The following is a 25,544-nucleotide window of genomic DNA, read 5'->3' on the forward strand; positions in this document are numbered from 1 at the left end:
GATGGTTGGCACCACTCAGCCTGGAAACCAAAAGTATGACTCATCCGCTCGTCCCAGCACTCCCAGCGTTGTCAACAGTCTGTTTCCGTGTGCTGAAACTACGTAGCATACTGTGGGCACGGGTGTCCGGTTTATTTAGTGTCTTTTTCTAACGTACATAATGCGTAACAGTGTAGTTCACCTTTGTAGTTCACCAGGTTGGTTTTGCTTCGGTGTGGTGACATTTACGCTGCTTCGTGTAATGCTACCCGGTAAAGTCCCCAGCCTTCATTGAGTGATGAGAGAGCTGTGTTCAACTTTTGTTAGTGCAGAAATGGCAACCGCCCAACGCTGTTCACCTTGTGCAAGTCCATCTTGTTTGTCATCGAGGGCTGTTGCCCACATGCGATGAAGTGTGTGAGGGGACGCAAGGGCCCCTTGGTTTTGGCGTAAAAGGGGAAGGTGAAGAAGCAACGAAGGCTTGAGCAGGTTTGGAGCATTGACTTTGTGTGGATTGGCCTGGAGTCCCTAACTAATGGCAGAATCGACTGTTAGATTTGGAGTTATCCGAAACTGCTCCATGCTCGCGTGTTTAGAGCAGCAAATGCTGGCTCATACTTGCATGTGTGTAAAGATACCAAGAAAAAAGCACTCTGTAACTGCTCCAAATCTATTAGCGGAATTTGCCCTAAGCTATGCTCAGAGTGTCCGCACTTCATTCTTCGATTTTCTCGTGGGCGTCGCCATTTCGGTGTTCGATGCGGCAAGCTTCAAAATGGCTTCGCCCAGAAGCAAATTAGAGAATGGAGTGTCGCTGTCCTAAGTGTATCTTATTTAGCAGTTCTAGGATGGCATAGGGTGGGATTGCTCTAAAGCTGAGGAGGGGGCATGTGGAGGGGTGGCACTCTGGTCCCTGGTTGCTGGGAGTCTAAGGCGGTGGGTGTTCCGGTGGCGACAGCTGTGTGCCCCCTGTGTCAGGTTCCGGAGCCTGGTGGAGACATACCATCGCCTCTTCCCCTCCACCCTCAAGGTGGACATGGACGCGGAGCTGGCAAAGTACAAGGTGAGGCCCTGGTTCTGCGTGGCGCCCTTCCATCCGTATGCCGTGAAATACCGAGCACGCGCCGACGTTGCAATGAGTGCAGACCCCCTATTTTCTGAAATATTTGAGCTACCATGCGAGCAAAGGTCGTAAAGGGCCCACCTCAGCAAACATCTGAACCTACAGGGATAACCGAGGTTCTCCTCTGCGTCGGCTGCTTCTCTGAGAAGACGGCGAAGCTCTACGATACTACGAAGCAGGAAAGCTCGACGCCAGTGCCGAGCATGCTTGACAGGAGCGGCGAGGCTGTTTATAAAATACTAATGGGCTCTCTCGGACCCCTGTACTGCTGCTATACTGTTCTGTCAGGTCGAACTAGGGCCTACCCTGCCGTGTGCCCATTGTGCGTCACTGCTCACAAACCCAACAACCGCTAGTCCCCATTTTTTCGCGATTGTCTCCCACTTGTGGGTGGGCGCTTTCTCGGTATTTTACGGTGAGAAGAGAGAAGTATAAGGGTGTGCCGTGGAGGCCGCTTCTGTGTGGTGGCACCGTACTCGGAAGCCGACCTTCTTGTGCCATATCGTTGAAGCTGGCGTAGTTTTCACAGTGCTGCAGCCCCACACTACTGTGCAAGTGTGTCTTGTGCCTCGTTTTTGTGTGCTCTCGTGCGCGCACAGAGAGTCATGGTGTTCCCTTAAATGGGGTTACTTTGCCACCTAAATTTTTTTAAGCTATCGTAGTGGTTGCTTCGAACTGGGACAAAGTGATGAAACCGAAACGCATAAAAGCCTTTTTGGTTACTATATGTTGTACCCTCTGGCAAGATGCGTTTACTATTTATTTATTTATTTATTTATACATACTGCTGGCCCGTGGGCCGTGGCAGGGAGGAACAACATATAACAAAGCGATACAGTACATACCTCCAATAAAAACTTTGAACAATACTATATTTACAAGACGTGCCCATAGCGCGTTAGGTGCTATGGGCACGTCTTGTCAATGCGCACGTTACGTGGTCCGAGAGCATTCTCCTTTTTGTCTCTCGAAGGCATCAACTTTTTGCATACCATTGCATTTATAGGGCCAGGTCTTGGTGTTTTGGTGACGTCACAGTGTCGCGTAACACTGCACCATCTGAAAGGCGTTCTAAATGCATAGTATTTGTCTTCTGCGACTTAGTATCTGTGACACATGACAGTGCTGCCATATGACGGATACGTTATGCGACACGGTGACGCTACACGACACTGGCATCACATGGCATGTCACACAAGAGTGCGACATCATAGTGTCTGTCACGTGGTCATATGATATCTGGCAGCATTGTCACGCCATGGCATTACACAAAGTGGTAGCGTCGCAAGACACCACGATGGCTTAATTCTCAGAACCCCCCCTAATGTTCGCTCCACTGGCCTCCTTACTCTGCTCGCAAAAGGAGGAGTGCGAATAGGCCCTTCAATTGCTGTGCATTTATACATCTTTGGGAAATGTCAAAGAGCCAGTCAGTTTTTCAAGGCTGCAATCGGTGGTTCCGAGGCGAGGCACCGGCCTGCGGATCCTCGGGTGGCGGGCTTGAACCCCTTCCGAAGCGCCCTTATTGCAGATACGGTGCCTCGTTACTCAGAAGGTCCCAGAGTGGTCAAAACTAATCCTCGGTCCTTCATGGGTGGGCCAGATGGCCTTCATTAGCTTAGCACTTAATACTCACAGTAAGTTAGACTTTTTTAAGGTCGCAGATGATGTAACTGCACTATGAGACACATCGTCGCATAAATGCTCGCGAGGTTCCCAGTGTCTGCCAGTCTGCCATGATGACTGCGACGATTGTCCGGTCTTCTGCAGGAGCATGCAGTGCAGCTGCGCCCTTTCGTGATCGACACGGTGTCGTACCTGAACCAGGCCCTGAAGGATGGAAAGAAGATACTGGTGGAGGTGGCCAACGCCTGTCTGCTGGACATCGACTTTGGTAGGCCCTCTTTCCCCGAGATGCCAATTTCCGACTGCGGCTATCGTTTTTGGAGTGTGCTCTCTTTTGCAATTTGTGCCTTCTGCGGAGAGATTGGGAGCAGCTTGTTTGTTACCTTCTGTCTTAGTCAACGCCGACATGCTGCAGCCATCGTGTTAAAATCGGCAGAGTGTGCGAAGAAGGGCTTGTCTGTCACATTTAATGTGAATACCTTCCGCCCCCACCTAAAAATGTTCATAATGCGATTTTTTCTCTGTAACGGGGCAATAATGTGTGCATTTACCCGATTCATCCTTAAAAATGTTGGCATATAGAGGGATGTTTATATTAACGGGGTTCATATTAACGAGGTAGGACTGTGCTCGTAGGTGTTTCTCTACTGGCGACCTTGGTAATCATGCTAATATTTTTCTGACTTTTTAATGCAGAAAGTGTTATATTAGCTGAATTCCCTGAAAAACCCTTCATGTTCTAGCCGCAGATTTTAGCGTTTCATTTTGCGCAAAGTTTTAAGTCGCATTAAAGTAAATGTGTTAAAGAATCGACAAAATATGATAAAAGAATCGTGTTTTTCTACTGTTCCAGCTACACCCTTAAAGGATCTGTGCAACAATTTCAGTGCTTTGCTAAAATAATTTGAGAGTTGGTGTCTCGATCTATCTGAAGGAAAGAACAAAAAACCGCTTTTGCCTATATGTCATAGTTTTTATTTAAAAAATGACAAAGATTGAGGTTTTCGGTCAACACCTTGAGCATCTTTCGAGCCACGTACGCTATGACGTGAAAGGGGGACGCACGGAGTTCTGCTGAAGCTCTCTCTAAGGTCATCAGTGAGCAGCGAGAACTCGCCCGCTTGCGATTACGAAAGGAGGAAAGAGCCAGCGTGCTCGTCCGGGTCCGGTCATCCCCGTCCGGCTCTGCCCCCGTCCCCTCCGGCTTCTGGCGGCTGTTCGCGGTAGCAGATAGAGCTGACGGTTTTGTTGACCTCGGGTAGATGGGGCCATTAAAACTTCATACAATAAAAGTTTTGTTGTCGATACCAGGTTTTTGGCGCATTCATATTTATGTTGGAATGATAAGATTTATAGGAAAATTACCTTTTATCGAGCAGGTATTTTCACAACTATCTATCTTTTTACAAGTCCCCGTTTGACATCTCGCCACGTGGTTCTGACGGCCGCCGCTCGCGGCTGCAGGTCAGGGAATATTTTTTGCCTTGCGATTACCCGGCGGAATATCAACATTTCGAAGGAAGGAGATGTGTTTTCTGTCCTTTGTGACAAGATAAACAATGTCAAAAGTAGAAAATGCAAATTTTTTCAACGTTAAAATCGTTGCACAGCTCCTTTAAGAAAAGGTTGCCAGTATCATTTATTCATTAGTCAAAACTTAATTCTGTACCTACAACCTTGTCCCAACAGTTCTGTGCAGAAAGCCACTTCATTGCAGCGATTCTGTGCCAGCAACCTAGTTTCCACAGCATTGTGTCAGCCTCCTACTTGTGGAACATGGCTTCTGTGGCATATGTAGTTTCCAGGGGTGGAAGCGCTGCGCCAATTGCGCCACCCTGCGCCAATTCACTTCCCTGCGCCAGCCTGCTCCAAAACGCCAATTTCAACTTTTTTTTTTTTTCTTTAGTGTTTTTTTTTTAAATTTAGCGTAAAACGGTTGGCCACGGGCCACCATGTGGTGTGTACTTTTGCTTAGGTGTCACTGCGGGTGACTCGTACCAACTCGACTGGGGCTCCGAACCATGTGTAACCTCAGGGCGAGGCGTCGATTTTAGTTCATCGAGAGTGCGATGTCGTTTTTTACTACAAAGAGCTTGATATACGAACACATCGGTTTGGTTTCGGGCATAGTTGGTTGGCGCGGTTGGAGCGCGCATGCAGTTGCCCGTGGTCCCGATTTGCCGTGATCGTGGGAGTTGGTGCCTCGGCACCGGTGGGCTACCTTGGCCATTAACATGAGCAGAAGTAAGTGGTCTTTACTAGCTTTACCTGTTATTTGGTAGCCTACCATATTTGGACGCTTAGCCGTGAAGAATCGCGAGCACAGGCACATCCGTTCTCGAGCTCAACTTGTCTTGTCAAAACGAAACCAAAACCATCATTGTGTGCGCGAATGTGCACGCTGTCGTGTGTTGTCTCCCGCCGTCAGACCACTAGCGAAAACAATACCCGCGATCTTAAGCGAGTTGGTTAATTGGCAGTGCTTCACACTTTTTTGTTACTTTCCTTTAGCGTGGAGGAGTGGGGGTTACATCAGAAATACCGTACAACACTCCCGCGCTGCCGATTCCTGTCAAGAACGCACCTTAACTTGCTATAGCCACTCTACTCGTATAAGTTTCGGGTATAGGTGTATCTGGTTGGGGGGGGGGGGGGGGGGGGGTTGGGTAGGGTAGAGAGAAGTTGGTGGGCTTTTTGTCACGTAAGAAGGCAGCCTGCCCCGCAGGGATCAGCGCCTGATCAGCTACATCTCATTTTCAGTCTCGTTCAAACTGTATTCTCTTAAAGCACTTCTACTGAGTGCACAAGAACTCATAAGCAAGGGTGAGGCAGTTAAGGACATGGACAAGGTGGGGAGTGGACACCTCCTGCTAAGTGATGTGAACTCTAAACTGCCCAAAGTACTCGAGCGCATAAAAGAAATTGACTCTGCTCTTCAAACTGTGAAAAAAAAAGGTGAACTTCAGTTGTTTCTAAATTACACAAATTCAGCCTAGTCACAACCCTTTTTTTTTAACATGGAGCCTGTGGGCTCTTCTAGTCAGTGTTTATGCTGCATATGTATTAGTGGCTGTGATATTTTTAAGACAATATATTTTTCCATCTAAAGTAATATAGATATAGCTTTGTAGATATAGATATATAGATATAGCTTTGTAGATAGAGAATATAGATATAGCTTGGGTGTAAGGATTACTGTATTTTATGAAAAGGGATTAAGAACATTTGTATTTAATGAAAACAAGTCAGCAAGGACTGCTTTATTCTGAAACATGTTGTGGTACCTTAATGTTTTTTATGGAGACACGCAATGCACAGCATTTTATGGAGTACATAAGGTTGCGTTGCTCTTCTAGTCGATGCTTAAAGCTGCATATGTACGAGTGACTGTGGTATTCTAAAAATATAAAATACATATTTTATTTTGCATCTGAATTTTTGTCAAATGTCAGTAGCCTTGTATTTTGTTACTAAACTTGATATAGGGCTTTTTAAGCACTGATTGAACATGTGTATTCTTTATTAAACAAAAACTGTAGTCAGCGAAGGTAGTCTATCTGACACCTTGCAGTGGTTTAGTTTTCTGGATACATGTTTACTATTGGTCTATTAAGTAGACGCTTTTGTACTGGCGTGGCTCAAGTTAGGCTTTTATTGTCGGGGCCTCCCATATAAAGTCTATTATGACTCTGCCTGCTGCCGGAATGGTTCTCAAAGCCTTTCCTTTGCATAAATTGCCAATATTCCATATTTCAATGCAATAGAAATAGAAAGGTGTGTATGTATGTTGCTTGAAAATTATTCTGGGATGTGCATGCATATATTTTTGCTACATTTTCACATTTAGAAACAACAAATCACTTTAAAACACTTGTTTGACCTCCGTGACCTGCTCCAAAACCTACCTCTACGGCTAGAAAACTTATTTTTGCTGCTCCCGAGCTGCTCTAAAGCGAGCCTTTTACTGCTCCAAAACTGCTCCAAAGTGGGACTTTTGCTGCTCCCAGCCCTGATACAAAAGGCTCTAGCCCGCTTCCACCCCTGAGTTTCTGCAACATTGTTTTTGTGACAATCTCTGCAGCATTGTTTCTGCCACTTAGTTGCTACAACATTGTTTCTGCCACTTAGTTGCTACAACATTGTTCCTGTGATAGTCACTCCAACATCGTTCCGGTGACAGTTTCTGCATCGCTGTTTCTGAAACAATTCCTGTGCCAGTATTTCTGTGCCATAGTTTCTGCAGCATTATTTCTGTGACATAATTGCTGGAACATTGTTTCTGAGACCTAGTTTCCCTAGCATTGTTTCTGTGGCGTAGACGCTGCCACATAATTTCTGTGATCTAGTTGTTGCAACATTGTTTCTGAGACATTCTTTCTCCAGCATTGTTTCTGTGGCATAGTTACTGCAGCATTGTTTCTGCGGCACGGTTTCATCAATATTGTTTCAGAGACAGTTTCTCCAGCATTCTTTCTGACAGAGTTCCTTCAACATCATCTCGGCATCCTCCGGAACTCTGATGCATTGTTCCGACGTACTGTTCCGCGACATTGTCATCCAGCATCGCGCCCGTGCACTTACCTCACTGGGGGTTCGCTGTGGTGTTGTGCGTTGCAGGCACGTACCCCTTTGTCACGTCGTCCAACTGCACGGTGGGCGGCGTGTGCACAGGCCTGGGCATTCCCCCCAAGGTGATCCAGAAGGTCTTTGGCGTCGTGAAGGCGTACACGACGCGTGTCGGAGACGGGCCCTTCCCCACCGAGCAGAAGAATGTGAGTCGGCTGGGTCTGCCCCCTCTCCCCTCTCTCCTTATAATTGCTACGAGTAGAGAACAGTGACGCAGTGGCGCCGCCTGTTGGGTAGCCCTAGAAATGTTGCCACATGCATGGCCGAGAGGAGACTTTTAGAAGATTTGTATTTACTTTTACCTTGAGCGATCGACCCTCAAACATTCTAGAACGAATGTTCGAGACGCCGAGTGTAATAGATGTGGAGCCAAAAGTGGCTCTGCTGACTCTATCTCACACTGCCCAGCTGTCGCAGCGACGCCTCGACACTTACCCCCACTTTCTTGACGCTTGTTCTTTCTCTAGTTTCTGGAACAAATTCACCGATTAGTAGATCAGGGATGTTTCAGTTGTACCTGGTGGATGGCCCCAGTGTATTTTCTCACTGAGCAGATACAAGCTGTTTCTAAGGCTGTCTATCACACCAGGACACAAGTGTTTGAGCTAGCCTTTAGATGCAATGGTGTTGTTTTCTGGTTGGGAGCAGGTCACTTGTGATTGGCGGAAGGTCCCAGCAAATGGCTGGGCACAGGAAATATTTCGACCCGAAAATACCACTTGTTCTGGAAGCCTGCGCACATTCTTGCAAGCCCAAATTTGCGATGTTAAGTATACGTCTGGATCTTGCGAGTTTCGCAATGGGTCAATGCGAGTTTTGAATTGCGTCTAACTTAGCTATCCCCCAAGCCAATTTTCTTTTGCTGCCAAGCGGTCAGGCCAACTCAAGTCAAGCCAAGCCGCTCTCGTAATGACTGCAAGTGCGTAGTTGCGGAAGTGATCAACCGTGAAACTGAGCGGCATTTTTTGTGGTCCACTTTCGAACAGTGAAATTGTGAAAGTGGTTAGGCCTAAGAATGGTCACGTTGCTCTCCATACTGAGTGAGCTTCGTAGGGTGCTTTTCCTTGGCAAAAGGCACACCGAAAGCGATCTAAAAAGGTTTGCAATTCATAAAGCATGGTTACTGTGGCGCACCCCCAACCAGCTGTGGGTGCACCTCCATCAGTGGAGACATACCACAGTACTTTGACATGCCATATTGGCACCTAGTATGACATTTGCACCAAGTGTGTAAATGCAAAAATTTTACCCTGCGTAATAAACAAACTTTTTGTCATTTAAAAAAAAAATTCTTTTATTATGTGAGTAAATACGGTACTGGGAAGCGTTTGGCACACAGTTACCCAACATCGGATTTCTCAGATCTTCTAACAGGGCAGGGACAGCCAAGGAAATTTGAAAAAGGAGACCCCCAAAGATACTCCACCGGAACATTTGCAGGAACCCAGTTTTCATGGATATTGAAACTAGGTTTTTCAGGGTACCTTCCAGTGTTCCCTGAGCACTCAAATTCTCTTCATTGTCCCTAGTCAAGTGAGGTATTTACCCAGTTTATACAGTATTTCAGCATATCATGGCCCTGCATCGATGTGTAGCTATGAGCCAAACACACTTAGTGTATGTACCGTTGCTAACCAGGTCTGTAAACCTCTGTACCGCTTAAACACAATAAGACTGAAAGGGACTGCAGTTCCTTGGCTGTCATTAGAGCCAGATATGCTCTCCCAGAGAGAAAGCTTTCAAAACCCACCTTGTAGCGGTCTATCCGCAACTTTCATTGTGGCGATAGGGATCAGTTGTGCAGTGTACCAATGGGGATGCGTGCCATGCAGGAGGTTGGAGACCGTCTGCACAGCGTGGGCGACGAGTTCGGCGTGACAACGAAGAGACCTCGGCGTTGTGGCTGGCTGGACCTGGTGGTTCTCCGCTACTCCAACATGATCAACGGCTACTCTGCGTACGCTCCTTCGTTTCGTCGTCACTCTTCGGCCTTGCCCGCTTAGCTGCTCTCTTTGTGAGGCGTCGAGCGGTGCAGCTGCCCTTGGTGCTATAGTTGGGGTGGCTTGCCTTGTTCAAAGCTGTGAGAGGTGATCTGGGTTTTTAACCCGACAGCATTTAGGAGCTTGTGTCGCAGAAAATTCGGCATCGGCAGGACGGGAAAATCCTGATTGGTCGATAGGTTCATGACGTCGCTGCCACACGACCTCGCGTAGAAATTTCAAACAACCCACAACACTTGCGTGAATTGTGATGTCATGTGTGGAATGAAAGTGATCAAAACATGGCATGTAATGCGGATTAAAGGTTGCCGGATGTCTCAAATGATTTCCCTTTATTAAGTAATTCATTTGCCTTGAAGAAAAAATTTGAACAATCTTAGGTGGATGCGGGCTTCGAACCCACGGCCCTTCGGTTACGAGCCAGACACGCTACCAACTAGGCCACGCAGACGCGCTTGCACGGCTTGGCAACAAGCGGGGGTTTGTATGTTTAGCTATCACGTTCCACTCTTAAAGGAGAAATTTAAGTGTCCTGTGTCTTTTGGTTATTAGTGTCTGGGGGTTACTACCATAAAATACCAAGCATGCGCTTCCCCTTTTCTAAGCGCCCTTCCCATTTTATTTTTTTATATTTTAATATTTTTGCAGCCGCCATCTTGATTGTTATTTCCAAGCCGAGTAAGGGACCTCTCCCTATTTTGATTGGACAATATCTGAATTTGAAGGGGTGCGCTTGCTCGGTATTTTACGGTAGCTTTCAGAAAGGACATGGAGAGGAGGGCATCAGTGGCTCGAGCTGCTTCGTGACTCCACACACCGCTTGCATGCAACATCATCAAATCACACCGATAGTCATTCCTACTTGGTCTTGCCAAAAAAAATATGATCGGTGGTGCGAAATATATGCTGGAGAAGGTGTGCGCACAGCAGCAAGGTTCTTTACAATGGCTGCCGATGCGATATCGGTGCATGCCAGATAGAACCGTTCCGAAAGTTTTGAGGGAATTTGTAGCTAGAGCCGAGCTTGGTTATATCACACCCGAGTATTTCGAATTATTGTTTATATCGTAAAGTCGAAACATCCCCTTGAAAATCGCACGTAATTGTATAGGAGTGTTGTTTTTCTGTATCGAACTGCCATGGGCGGGGACACTCAATAGAGCGAACAGTACACACGTAGCCCATGGCTTCTCCTGCGGCAATCACATAGCTCGCGTTGTGGGGCTGGCAGACCGCCAAGCCAGCATACGCGCGCTAAGATACGCGGCAAAAGAGCAGTTGTAAAAAAGCAAGGGGATGGGCATGCGCGCACGTAGCGAGGGCAGGGAGTGCTCGCTGTTGGAACGGTAGTGTGCGCTTTTTCCTCGAATACCGCTGTCACTGCACGACTCCTTAGCCCCAAAATAAAATATGCAAAAAGAAATGCAAAAGTCAAGTTGAGTGAGTTGACAACAAGGTTGAGCAGTCGCACTTCCAACGCCTTATCTTTGCTTACCTTTTTCTGTCGCCGTCTTTGCGCGTTTTTTCTTTTTTGCCTTTCTTTTTTTTGCTGCCTGAATTTAGTAAGGTTTCTTTTTTGCTGCTTGCTTAGCATTATCCTATGGATCGAGTTTTTTTTTTTTTTTTGTGCAACTCAATTTTTGTTTTGTCATTTTTTTTAAAATTATTTTCGTGCTTTGTTGTTGGCGCTTTGTGGAGGTTGTGGCGAGACGTAAACGCAGCGGTGTTTGTGATCCTCACTAACTAAGCTCTAATGTATTTAGCGGCTCTTAGACGCTCTATTTGGTAAGGTCCCGTTTATCGCTACCTTTGGTATTAGCAGACTCGCGGAAATTTCAACGAGAGCTTAAGTTGGCATATATTTTTTGTAAGAACCAAAGTTTTGCTAATTTCGCGACCTGAACAACATTGATTGTGCGAATATACTGCCCTGTAGGAACGAGTGCACAGCATGCAACTTCCAATCGCACAATTGTGAGTTCAATATATTTGAATTCAATATATCCGGCTTTGACTGTAGTTTGACAGAAGGAGGCCCTCGCGGAGCTCGGCACTTTTCCGAGACGTCACTTGAAAAGTTTTAAAAAGTTTTCGAGCTCCGTTAGCAAAATTGCATAGTACGTACTGTGTTCAATTTTATTTTTGCGGTCTCGGTACTATTTCAAAAATTTGGCAAGGTCTGGGTTTTGGGAACGTTTTGCGTGCTCAAAATTGTGCGATTGAAGCGGCATGCTGTGCACTCGTTAGTACAGGGTGGTATATTCGCACAATCAGTGTTGTTCAGGTCGTGAAATTAGCAAAACTTTGGTTTTTACAAAAAAAATATATTGCTAGGATAAAGAAGACGTAGAAGGCCAGCAAAGAAGAAAAGGATTGGGACCTTTTTCCCCTTCTCATTTGTCACTCTTGTACTGTGCCACTTTATTCATCTAGTATTCTTGTTTATATAGTAATAAAACAAAAGCTTGTGTTGCACTGTCACTCGTGCACGCCCACTTTATGCTGAGCTGTGTGCCGACACTCTTGCTCGGGGTAGAAAATGTGAGTAGAGCTTCGGTGCTTGAGAAAAAGCCCTCCCCTTCTCTCTCCATCCAGGATTGCTTTGACGAAGCTGGACGTCTTGGACGGATTTGAGGAGATCAAGGTCGGCACCGGGTACCGCCTGGATGGCAAGCTGCTCAAGACGCCACCGGGTAACGGCCCCTTCGAAGTGCATAGCTGGGGCGACGAACGCTTGCAAGCAGCCGGTTGATGGCAGGTGCTAGCCGTGACAATGTGTCTTCCCGAATGCGGACTACTAAAAACATTTGCATTGCGTCGGATTTTGTGTTGCACAACTGGTGTAGGGTGTTATGCAGTAGCTCCACCTTAAAAGCTGAAACATGTGTGCTAGTACGAACAGGAAATCTTGCATAAATCCGAGCACGAGACACATCCCTCACCGTTATTTCTGAAGACAAATTGCCACGTGCTTCTTCAGTGTACAGCAAGTGTGAATGAATATGCTTGTAATGAAACCACATTTGTGATCTACGGGGTGCTTCTGTAAAGGCTTTCGGAAATTCATACCAATGAGGTGGTTGAAGAAAAAAAAGATATCTTTTCGGGAATGGGACCTCTTGGTCACGGCGAACATTGAGCTCTGCAAGAAACATACTAATTGCCTTAAATTTAGTAGTTAAGTTTTTAATTAGTCAAGATAAACACATGGCTTTAAGTAAAAACTTGCTGAGCATTACGTAAAACTCCTAAATCAGTCAATATTAGGACAATCTTCAACATGTGAGGAGGAGGGGGAGGGAGGGAGGGAGAGGGAGCGGCTAAAGTTGCTGCTCCTGCAGCAGGCATGGGGCTGGCAACGTGAAACCGCGAGCGATAAGAATATCATCTGCGTACCGTCGTTTTCTGAAATTAGCACGGGAATAGTTTCCCATGTTCCGAATTTCGTGCATTCTTTTGTTGGTTTTTTTGCGCACGTGTCCAGGTCTTGGGCCTGTGAAAGGTTAAAAAGTGAACTGTCCTACATACCAATACTCGGTGCACCACTAGAGATCGGTTCTGTTGAATATGAAAAGCAGTTAAATTTTTCCTTTTGTAACTATTTTTCATTCTAAAATGATCTGATGGGCGAGTTGGTTATACATAATGCACACTGAAGTGCAGACAAGGACAAGTAAATACGTAAAAAGGACAAGCACTGATTAGCGCTTGTCCTGTCTGTTTTTTCTTGTCCTTTTCCTTTGCACTGCAGTGTGTATTGTATGTAATTTTAAATCACCCTCGCCATGTCACTGTGCGTTTCTGCACCCGTCCTCGAGAGTTGCGGTACCTGGAGCCGGCTCAGTCTCTAAAAATATCGGATATAAAACTGTTTTTAAATGCGGAGCATTTATAGGGCCCATTAGGATTTTCGTGTCTGCACCAGGAATGTAGGTTCGATTGTTGCGTCACGGCGTTTGCAACAGTTGGTGTCTGACTGTGCTGCCGGGATAGTGACGAGACGGGGGTGTCGGTGGCAGAGCGTGCTAACGCATTTCCACAGAACCCAGCGAACCCGGGTTCAATCCCCACCCCTTTCCGTTTCGATCTGGACTAGCGCCGTACCGGCATGCGGCCCCTTGCAGCGGTACTGTCCCGGCTAAATTTCTCGCCTACAGCCGCGACACCTGATGTCCATTGGGGCCGACTAACTTTCGGCTGTCTAAACATACACGCAACACAATTATTTTTTTATGGCAACGAGTCGTAAAAGAAGAAACTCTCTGGCGATCGTTTTTAGGTGTCCCCGGGACTTCGCATTGCACAGTCACGTGACCACATGACAGTGGCACACGATGTAAGGTCGTGCGACACTGACATTTCAGTGTCATGTGACATTGCACAACACTGGCGTCGTGGTGTCACGTGAGCACATGGCATTTATGTCACGTGCCTGAGGTTATGCGGCACTGACATTGTGGTGTCACATGACATGGCAGTATCACGAGATGCTAGTTTACATGACGCTGTGTCACGTGACTTGAGGTAATGCAACCGCATGCTTTCCTGATCTGACGCCGTAGCATCTTGGACGGCAGGTATACCTCACGACATCACGGGGGGGGGGACATGCCAAAGAGGCGGTTAATTCTTTTGTGTGTACTGTTCGCAACTGCGGTTTTGAATTGGCGACTCGACTGAGTTTGGGTTTCCCCTTGTGCTTGCAGCAAACACGGACGACCTGTACCGCATCCAAGTGGAGTACATTACGCTGCCCGGTTGGCAGGCGCGGACGGAGGAATGCCGCAAGTACTCGGAGCTGCCCCCGAACGCCCGCAAGTACGTCGAGACCATCCAGCAGCTCCTCGAAATCCCCAGTAAGAACCTTTTTAAAGTGATCGCTCTTATGGGCTTTTTCTACCACTGGAAAGGACATCCGTTGTTGTCGTCGTTGTAGACGTCTTGGCATCATAGGGTGTCCGTCGTCGATGTTGCCCAATCCTTACAACAAATTGCCCGCCGCCCGGGGAAATCGAACCTGGGTCCGTTGTGTGTGAAGCGGAGGCATTACCACAGACCAACGCCACAGCATTAACAACCCGTTCTACACTTAGGGCTTTTGTAGTACCCATTGGTACTACAGGGAGCTGCGAGCCTCAATTTAACACGCGAAGAGCCGCATGCGGCTCGCAAGCCGCAGCTTGGCCACCCCTGGTATAGGTGCTTTACACATGCGCCAGACTACAGCCACCATTGCCGACCTTCTCTTGTCTTACTGACACACTCGGCCATTGAAACGAGCGTCGGCTAGCCTCCACAAAGGCCAATGTGCAGAAGGACACAATAAAATCTAAAATGGCAGTGACCTGGCCTGCAATGGTAAGGACAAAGTGAGTTAAATGGAATAAGAGGAAACAAAAACTGAAGGTCGGTTATGACATCACCCATGCACAGCTGCTGCAAAGCGTCTATATGCTGTATATAAATGTGCACTTCCTCAGTGTAGTACTTACAATACACGTGTTTTTACAGTGGAGCTGTAAAAACACTGGGGCTAGCTTCCCCAGTATTGTGTCCATGGACAAACAAATGTCGACATAAAACTCCAAACAGCTACTGCCATCTATGAGTGACGGCGGCAACCTTTCCAGCCTTTCCATTCTAGTTTTCACCAGAGTGGAAAGGCTGAATTTCTTAAGGCGTCGTCCTAGAGGTCGTCCAAGAGGTTGTCCTTGAGGTCGTCCTAGATGTCGTCCTCCTCTAGTCATTGTCCTAGACTTAAAGATGGCAGCTTTGCTGATCCTCCATCTTCACGTGAAGTGGAGGGGCTCTACATTTTTTAACCAACTTTTTTGTTGGTGTTTTAAAGGGATACTTCAACAAAATTTGAAATACACCCATCACGTTCAGAAATAGGCTTAATATGATCCACAATGTCCATAAATGACAATCGCGCATTTGCATTTTGAACCTGATGGCTGTATTTATCGTTATAAACGGCCCACTCTGGCGAGGCTGATGTCGTCAGGATGCCCTAGCCGTTCCAGCCACCGAAGTGGTCGAAGCACGCCAGCCATTGGGTCACCATAACTAACTGCAAATCTGCTTTTGTGTGGATTTTGAGTGACGGGTTAATCTTCTATAATCTTCTAGTGGGAGAATAGCAACCTCTGGGACACACAAAAGAGTGTTCCTCCCTCCCCTCTTCTCTTGTGCCGGCCATAGAGCAGTTGCGATGACGTCAGGTTTAAATAGTTCTAGGCGAGGCAGTTCTAGGCATTCAATTTGTTTTAAAATTCCTTTTCCTGTTTTTTTTAACAAGATAATGGGCGCATTAAGTTAGTGAGCTCCAGACTCCGGACATCTGCGCTCGAGCGCGCGAATCCGGAGCTTAGCTTAACAACTACACTTTTTTGGGTACCGAGGTGCCATCTGACGTCTATTTTTAAAGTTTCCGTTTCCGGCTTTCCGGCGCGCGTTTAAACATGGCTCTCGTCTCATCTTGTCGAAACATAGAAAAAGTGTTTGTTCGACTACGACTTCGATGAAATAAGTTCTCGGAGACGGTGGCAACAGCAAGAGCTTCTATTTGTGCTGCACGCTGTTGGTGCGGCAATTAAAGGTACACCGAACGTCTTCTGAATTCCAAAAAGCCTTAAAGGGATGGTGAATTGAAATTCGGATTTTAAAAAAAAACGATGCTGGAGATGTAGGCGGGACGCTACAATCCCTACAACACTACTTGTAAGGCGATATCTCAAATGGACGGCCATATTTTTGGAAAAAGAAGTCTAGATTAAACCAGGCCGACGAGGCGCATGAACGTCAAGATACATAGTTTCCTCCTCTCTTCACTTCACTCCCTCAAGGCCGCGAGGCGGAGAAGACGCGAGGCCGTTCCCTCTCCTTCCCGGAGAAACATGACGTCAACATTCCTGCAAAATTCGCCTCTTTTTTTTAAAAATACGGTCATCCATTCGAGATATCGCTGTATGAGTGATGTTTCAATGTTTGTAGCATCCCGTTGCACGCTTTTACCGCGTGTTTTAAGAAATCCAGATTTCAGTTCAGCATCCCTTTAAAGAATGACGGCTGAATGGCCGAATTTATCAGCCCGCCTCATCCTGAGGTTGCGGTAAAGTACATCAAGAACTTCGACAGGCATTTGAATGATGTATGCATACCTGTCTACGCCAGCATCTTTTTATTTTTTTTCCCCACGATAACGGAGTGATCGCACGAGATGCCAAAAGATTGCTGTCGAAGTATCCACGTATCCAAGCAGGCGCGACTTGTGCGTCCGAGGGAGTCCCTAAAGGCTTCGGCGCAAGCACGAAGGACGCCAGGAGCTCCGAGCACTGCATGGTAGCGCAGAATGAGCAGCTCCTACCTCGGTGCCATTCCTGGTTGCGCCGGAGCCTTTCGGCCGCAGGGTTCAGTTGGTGCGGTCGCGGTCAGCGAGGTTTGACGAGGCGAGCGCGGTGACATCCTCGGAGCGTTCGGAAACGATCTCGCTCGCCAGGAACTGCGCATACATGACGCATCTGGTCCAGGGTGGCCCGGCGGCCCAGCCAGGAGCCCAAAACACTTGGGTTTTCATGTTTCTTCCGTCTCGTGCGAAACCACTGCGTGGGACCACTGGTTGCAAGAGCGAAAACGCCGTCATCTTACCGGAGACCAACCTGTTCGAGCTCTCGCACACCATTTCCGACGAATTTAACGTGCCCATTGGTGTGTCCGGTGTGATACTGCTCCTTTGAGCACGTATAGACCAAGAAATGAGTGCCGAAATTTCGTTGTAGTGTCGCTTGAAGGCCAGGGTTTCCCCTTAGCTAATTAAAATGGCTTTTTGTATCTTTTATGTACTTGACAAATGTTGACGATTGGGCTACTTGGCGGGCCAATTTTAAAAACTGGCGGCACGCAGAAGACTCAGTCGAAAAAGGAGAGATGCACGTGTGGTGCTGTGGTGTGTTAATTTCGTTTGATTTGTGTCTGTTGTGCTATTTGTTTTTAATAATGTTTTATGTGTTTGTGGATATGTTATCATTGGCTCGTAGAAGAAAAATGCCTAGTATGTGCCAAATTGCAGAGAAGTCGGAGGTTTTGGAGCATTATACTGATAAATGTTGAATTTGGAACAAAAAGAACTTCGAAAACGTGAAACCCTACTTATATCGTACAAAACACCTGAATATGTTTTTGTTTGTTGCATTGCATTGCTAGGTTCGTGGGAACTTTGCTGATTTGAGGACTCAAAGATATTCAAGCCGAAATTCGGGAGAATGGACGAAACTCTTGTTACGTGGCTGGTGCTTAGGTTATGCACTTCCTACACTAGTGATACTTCACTCGCTAAATTTCTCGTCTAACTTGAGTCTGTTTTCTTAATGGTGCAAGAAAATTGCAATTCTAACTACAACCAAACATGGCAATTCGAGTTTCAGCTTTTGCTGCGTGAGAACGTTACGTTACCGACATTTTGATTTCAAGATGCCATAAAGAGCTGCTCCAGCTGAAGCGGGCATAAACACTCTTGTAATTCCCTTCTGTGTTGGTTGTAGCATAACAGCGTGTGAGAAGCAAAAGAAATAGAGAGGTTTAACAGTGCACAATCAGTTGGAGTGCCATGTCAGTTTTTTCAGATTATCTTTTTGTTTCTTTTTACTTTTTTTCAGTCAAGTGGATTGGAGTTGGCAAGTCACGTGCATCAATCATAGAAGTCTTCTAATTGTTGGACCCCACTGATACCTCATCATTTTATTTTTTCCGGGGAGAGGGGAGGGGTTTTTATCAAAACTAAGCGTCCTGGCGTCCGACAGCATTTCTCGGAAGGGTAGCACTACAGCCAAAGTTCCCAACTGTCTGCCCGGGATAACGGCACACGCGTCACGAAAAGTCTGGAGTGGTGGCAATGTACTTTATTTTCGACCGTTTTGTACTGACTGAACTTGGAGGTCCCTGTGTAGGTCTGCTTTGCAAGAAGAAAGGGAGGGAATAAACGTCTTTAATTCCTCTAGTCCGATGCTCGAGGACTTTAGTGCATCTAGTCCGATGCAGGAGGAGCAAAAGATAAAATGTGTCATACAAGAAAACATGCTTCGTTCAAATATTATTGTTTCCGCCTCCTAGTTCCAAGAGTTTGCCGTACTATTCTAGCGAACAATTCTGCGAGACGGCGGGAGCACGCTTACTATTAGATCGTCGTGTGTTTTGTCACACTTAATTTCCCAGGGTTGTCGCTTGCTCGAGAAGTATCGGCATTTGCGAGGTTTTATGGAGTCTTTGAAGTCTCAGTATTGGCGTTTCTGTCAGAAGATTTTTTAACCTGTTACCTGCAGTTCAGGGCTCCGTTGATGTCATTAAAGGTGGATATTTTCATCTTGTGTTTGTTGTCTCGTGAGCCGCCGTCTTCAAGTGATGCCACGATGCCACATCTACCGAATAGTTTGATTTTCTGACACCTTCACAAGTGCCACAAATGGTGTGGTGTCGTGAGCTATCTGCCATATTTATTGGCTCGTTTTTGCAATACACCTGCTGGAAAACCTGAAGCTGAAACTGCCCCTGCAGTATTCAAAATGCTTTCAAGAAGTAGTGCGGCGTGTGGCGACGAGCCGTGCACCCGCCATCTTCGTCCCGCCATTTCCCGTTTCCCTCTCGATTGCAAAAAGCATGACCGCAGCAACCGCAGGTTGCGCGTCGTCGTGGTGTCTGGTGTGTGCACGGCTCCATTGTCGTTGTGGTGTGGTGTCGTGATGTAGTAAAGCCGTCAAGTAGCTGTTGTCGGCCTCCTTCCCAAACGCAAATATGAGTTGGCGATCTTCCCATACGCAAAAGCCAGACGAGGCGGCGTGTCGCATCGTTTTTCGCCGTCGGAATTCTGGACATGTTCTTGCCGCTGTCCGCGCGATTTGTGCACTTTGTAACACTACAGCCTGTCATTCTCACGGGGATCCTTCTACGCGCATGAAAAATTAATTGCGGTAAACAACGCAGCGGCTGACGAAAACGCCGTCGCCTCACTTTCGAATGAGAGCTCACCGACTCTCCAAGATCGCCGGATGTGAGCCGGTCGCATATCGCGTATCACTCCACGAGAGCTGCAGACGCGAGCAATGTGATCGTCGTTCGTGTCATTCGCTTCCAATAATAACGATAATTATTTTATTTGCACATACTGGAATGGGCACATGTGGTGGTGCGCGGGGCTAAGCAGATAGGTGAAAAACCCTTGAGCAAAGCGCCTGCCAGCCCGCCACCACTTGTGAAAAAAACAAGACATATATATGTACAGAATATACACAATACAGAAAGTACATACAAAGGAAACAAAAGGAGGTGGGAAACAACAAAAGCATTATGACAAGGATGCCAGCTGCATCCCATACATCCTGGCCAGCTCTCGTGACTTTGCCCCGTTTGACGGTAGGGGGCTGCGCACACTAAGGGGAAGTTTCAAAAAGTCTCTTATAGCAGCTGGGAGCAGTGAGGAGCTGTGGCGCAATGTCCTCCCCCTCAGCTCGTCGGGTTGTCCAGTTCTCTTGCCAATTCGAGCTACTGTCGAGAGGTAGGTGCCTGACGTCCAACACCCGCACACTGTGACACTGAACACTTGGCGCCTATGTTGGAGCGGGCGCCACCCAAACGCCGTCAGCCAGTCACAGTAGCTGGTGTCCAGTCCAGAGACATGTCCAAGTGCCCTGCAGCATATATTTCTGGACGCCCTCCGCTGGACGCTTTCGATCCCATGCATTGGAAACGGATGTTCTGAAACATAACTCGCGTTATAAGTAACGCGAGTTATGTTGTACTGTACCCAGTTGCTACACATAATGTTCAATGGTTAAGAAAGCTTTCGGTTCGTTCGATTTTATTCTGGTATCTATATCTTGTGAACGCAAAGCGGAAGATATGTTCCCCCCGAAAATTGGCACCCTGCTCGGATCCAGTTCTGCCCACGTGACCACACCAACGCAAATACGGAAATGGCGGCCCTACGGGGGCCAGAGTTGCGGGTTCATCCCCGTAGCGCCGTCTTTCCTGCACGGCATGTTGATCCAGCTCCTCACGTGACTGAATTCGGCGAATAGCGGCGCCGCGCGTTCGAGGCGCGCGGCGCGTGGCGCGCTCAGAAGCAGGGGAACGTACGGGGGCGTGCGCGCAACGTCTACTTTCCTGCACGGCACTTGATCCAGCTCCTCACGTGATCGGATCTCGGCGAATAGCGGCGCGGCAGCATGTGGAAAACAGACGCGCAACTCTCGCTCCCGCAGGGAACTCTACTCCACAGTCTCTACTCCGGCTCAGCTCCGGCTCTGCAACTAGCGCCATCTATCAATACGAGCGCCAAACGCGCCCCGCCACTCATGGCCCCCGAGATCCCGTGCGCCACTCGACTTGGTCGTCTGTGCCGTCGCCCGCCGTTGACCCTATCAAGTTTCTTGGCCCCACTTTTTGCAGGAAAAGACCTACGCTTTCTAATTTTACAAAAAAAAAAAAAAAAAAAAAACTGTTTAGTGAAAATACATCTTTGACGAAAAGTTTAGATTGCTACGTGCAGGCGCCGATTTTTACTGCCCATTTTAGATTGCGTCTGGTTACTTCAGTCACCATATACATTTACATTGTGTCGTTTGTATGTCGGTACTCTGCCAGGCTTAGGTATTTCAAACCACCTTTTGGGGGTTTTCAGTGGGCAGGGTATTTGTACCAGCGGAGGTTTTCATTAAAACGTGTCCGGCAAGAGCCCAACGACTTGGAACACAATTTGCAGCTCAAAATTCGAATACCTTCTGCACAAAGACCACGGGTCGAGAATAGACCGCTTTCAAAAGTCGTGCCGAATCCGATTGATAAAAAAATTGGATCCACCGCACAGTGGTGGAACAATCGTCACGGCTTAACGTGGAAGTAGCGCAAGCGGGAAGCTGCATGAGGGCTCGTGAGACAGGACGCGTTTAAACCCAAGAAGCAGGGGTTCTACAGCTTGCAACAGAGGGCACGCTTTCGACTTCAAACTGATGCATGCCAAATATATTCAAAGTCGTGGTCATCCAAGGCACACATTCAATATTGGAAATAGAAACGAATATGAACCCCATTTTTTGTGGCTAACAAGAAACTGCAAATACGTTGATTGAAAAAGAAAAATGTTGCACAGGTAACAGGAAGTGGATGTTTACGTCATCCTCAATATACCCTTTCCAAAAATCCCAAAAGCCCGCGCGCTTCACGCGACGAATAATAGGAGTTCTCGGTACGACCCTCCTCCCGCTACCACGTCATACGCGAGCAGGCGCAGGTTACCACGGCAACAACTTTTGAGCAGCCGAGTCGGGCGAGCGACCGGACAACGGCCTGCCCCTTTCTCACTCCTCTCCTTTGTACCGGCTCTGTCGTCTGCTGCACCAACGCTTTGACGAACCTGGTCGAAACTTGTCACGGTTGCGGTGCAAACTAAATGTATTCGGTGACACTTCAACACGTGAAGGTAAGTTACGATGAATAATGTATTAAAATAAGTTCACCTGTTGCGATGCCTTTACTCTGCCACAGATACGGTACGCCGCCAACGACGTACGACTCGGCGGATGGCTGCAACGGCTGCTGGCTGTAGCTGCCGGGACGCGCGCGCAGTCGCGGAGGCGCAACTAGAAAGCGCGTGATCTGTACCGAGGGTTCCCAAATTCCCTGCCGTCGTGATGTTTTGCAACAAGTCTATATGGCGACGTACTGAGGCCTGGACGACGCGATGGTGGCACACGACATGCCAACGTTGTGGCGGACGTTTACCCGCTACTTCGGAACAGTCGTTTGTGGTACCGGCCAATCGGTCCTCAAGAGCAGAACATCGAGCGGAAAGTATATAAGTGCGATACAATAATAAGAATAATATAATAATCTTTATTCTGGGTGTCCCAAAACACGATCGTTTCGGCTCAAAAGCGGCGCGAGCTTTTCTGATATCAGTTGCCAATGCATTATTTCAGTGGTTCTCAAATGGAGGTCCGCGAAGCCCTGCCTCATCAATTAAGCCCGGCAATAAGAGTTCCATTTTTTTCAGGTCGATAAAAAATGTTTCAGTTTTGGGGCCAGGTTTCTCATGTGTATGTAAATAGAGAGGTCTACTTCACACTAGCCTTTAGTTATATCCATTTATTTAATCATTACCATATTTAACCTATACCTTCTCTCTCCTCTCACCACGAACGGGGTCCTCCATTATTTCCGCCGATCCACAAGGGGTCCGCGAAACATCGATGGTTGAGAACCACTGCATTATTTTATCATCCTTTTAAAAACATATTGAATGGACAGATAATCGATTAAAAAAAATGGTTTGTCGGGATATTTGACTGTTTTTTTTTTTTTGTTTTTTTTTTCCGAAGTACTGATATCGTCTGCTTTGCAGTTCCTTGTTACCGAGTCCGTTTTTGTTTCTGCGACTGTCGCCACTTGCGGAACGCGCGCCGCTTTTGAGTCGCAAAGCTCGTTCTGCTAAAGACGCTGGCTCTCGGCGTCGTATGCTCGTTCGTTGGCGGCAGTTGGCGTCGCGACCGCTTGCGCCATCTCTTGTCTCCCGCGCGAAGCGGCGCCGTATTGTTTGAAGACCGGTGGCGTCGCTGCGTTTCCGTAGGAGCTAAGCCTTTTTCTTTCTTTACTATTTCCTCAGGTAAATTCGCTCTTGGCAAATTTTACAAAAAAACAAACAAACAAACAAAACAAACATCTGTGAGCAAAGCCTGGCCGCTCCTTGAATCACCCAGTAGTTAGTAAACAAGAAAGTAATCTTTTGTTCGCTGCCAAAACCAATACATTGTTCTTCCCTTCCCCTCGTGACCCTCGTGACATCACTTGTGGGGCCTCGTGAAGGTCGTGACCTTCGTTGTGACTTTCTCAAGTGACCTTCGTAACGTCACTCGTAACCCTCGTGACGTCACGCGTGACGTCCCGTGCGTTGCATTATCTGAAACGTCCCATATTGCAACCCGCGGGTTACGAGTGATCCGCGCGTCGCATCATGGAACGTTTCCCATAATGCAGCGCACGGGACCCTCGTGACGTCACTCGCGACCGTCGTGACGTCACGTGTGACGTCATTATGCGACCGTCCCATAATGGGAACGTCTCACTCGTGACGTCACGCGTGACGTCACGAGTGAGACCCGCGCGTTGCATTATGGGAAGTTTCCCAAGATGCAACGCGCGGTTACGCCGACGGTGACGCCGCTCAAGCCGGAAACGGCCGCCTAAGAGCTGCGCTCTAAATGTTACTGTTGCAGACGCAAACACGTGTAACCACCCTTGTAGCATGTACAAAATGTCGAAAAAAAAATTGCAGTTTTTTTTTTTTTACCGCAAAAATAAACGAGGCATTGCTAACGCTGATTCTCCGCCCAAAAGTAGCGCTAGAGGTCACAACCAGATGCCAAAGTTTCAGCCCGATCCGATAATTTAAATGGGGAAATGGCGACTGACGAAGTTTACAAATACATGGCGGCTTATGGCACCAGAAACCGAAAACGGGCAAAAATGGACTCCATTTTACCATTGAAATTTTCCGAAAATCACAGCTTTTGAATAAGGTATCGCATCTGGTTGTGACCTCGAGCGCTACCTTTGGGCGGAGAATGAGCGTTCGACAATAGGGAGTTGTAGTAGATCGTTTTTCTCCTCCGCTACGGTATCCCCGAAGAAAATGTCGCAGCTGCGCATGCGCGCCGCTAGCCTTGTCTGCATAGTTCAAGGTCTTGTGGCGGATTACGGAGCGCTATCCGGGTGCTTAGCTTTTTGTATATGCTTCTTGGTGCATAATGCCATTTTCAGCGTTCGTGCGTGTGGTGCGTACTTTGCTCGCCTTCCAAAGCGATAAACGCGCGCATTCTGAGCTGTGACGTAACACATGTAGGCTGTGATCCTCGTAAACATTGAAATAAATAGGAAAAAGTGAACTGCATTTGTGTGACGGATGTGAGGTTTCTGTTCATGAATATCGCGCTAAAATTAAAATGAAAAGAGTTCCGCAGCCTCAAGCCAAACATCAAGGTGCAATGAAAGGCGCAAATACACGATTCATCTTCAAATAAATAGAGATATTTGCTTGAAATAGTGCGTAAAGGACAAAAATTCATCATAAAATGTTTAGTTAAAAATAAGTTAACAAAACTTACCCTCCCCCGATCCTCGCGAAAAAACATTGTAAACCTATATATATATACATATTTTTTTCGTACTGTTGAAGTAGAATGGGCAATTCATTCGAACACTCATCCACGAGTGCACATGGGGAAGGGTGTGATTCTATAGATCTCTTATTAAAAAAAAAGTTTCGTTTTTTCACAAAATTTACTCAGGGGGGGGGGGGGGGGGAGGGAGGGAGAGGGAGGGAGGGAGGGAGGGAGGGAGGGAGGGGGGAGGGGAGGAGGGAGGAGGGGAGGGAGGAAGGGAGAGAGGGAGGGGTGAAGGGGAGGGTTTGGAGTCGAAATTTTCTCCTCCCCCAAGATGCCAAACCCCCCTCCTCCGGGGCCCGCTCGCTTCTCAGCTCACGCAGTCGGTTTTGCACGGGACGTGGAGCAAAGGTGGAGCGCGAACATCTCCAACTTATATGCTTTCGGGAAATGTGTTTGTGGGGTGGAAACTGCTCAAATATATATTATAGGCAATATCTCTTCATTCATGTTTATTTGATGGGGTGCAGAACCTGATCACAGTATTTAGAGAACGGATATTTCGGAACTTTTCTGAGGTGAAGGAGGGCAATTTTAAGGCCATATATATATATATATATATATATATATATATATATATATATATATATATATATATATATATATATATATCCACTAAATCAGTCATTTTCAGAAAGACCTTGAGCGCGTGAGAAGCGTAGTGGTGCACTAAAGTTACCACTCGTGGAGCAGGTACAAGGCTGGGGCTAGATAAGAAGCGGAGAAATCGCGCGGGCGCCTTATCGCAACCGCTACCTTTGTACCTGCTCCACGAGTGGTAACTTTAGTGCACTACTACGCTTCTCTCGCGCTCAAAGTCTTTCTGAAAATGACTGATTTAGTGGTTCTCGGTGACGCTGTGCAAATTTCTAATTGGAACCATATGTCTATTTTCATTGATTAAAAAGTTAATTATCGAATTTTAATTAATTAGCCAACTGATCGTTACGATTAGCCCCCTATAATATCTCCTCCTGGCCG

General features: G+C 47.2%; 1 protein-coding gene across 1 annotated transcript in view; it reads left to right on the forward strand.

The window, feature by feature from the left end:
- Positions 1-18,714, forward strand: part of LOC8038709 (adenylosuccinate synthetase) — a 51,833-nt gene extending 33,119 nt beyond the window's left edge. Inside the window, exons 7-13 of the mRNA XM_040216276.3 lie at positions 958-1,042; positions 2,873-2,996; positions 7,346-7,500; positions 9,187-9,311; positions 11,950-12,047; positions 14,061-14,210; positions 18,012-18,714. Coding sequence (XP_040072210.1) covers positions 958-1,042; positions 2,873-2,996; positions 7,346-7,500; positions 9,187-9,311; positions 11,950-12,047; positions 14,061-14,210; positions 18,012-18,064 — 790 coding nt within the window. The 3' untranslated portion in view covers positions 18,065-18,714. The remainder of the gene's footprint in view (positions 1-957; positions 1,043-2,872; positions 2,997-7,345; positions 7,501-9,186; positions 9,312-11,949; positions 12,048-14,060; positions 14,211-18,011) is intronic.
- Positions 18,715-25,544: the final 6,830 nt, after the last annotated feature.

Source organism: Ixodes scapularis, unplaced genomic scaffold, assembly GCF_016920785.2.
Source record: "Ixodes scapularis isolate PalLabHiFi unplaced genomic scaffold, ASM1692078v2 PGA_scaffold4__175_contigs__length_147842914, whole genome shotgun sequence".
NCBI lineage: Eukaryota > Metazoa > Arthropoda > Arachnida > Ixodida > Ixodidae > Ixodes > Ixodes scapularis.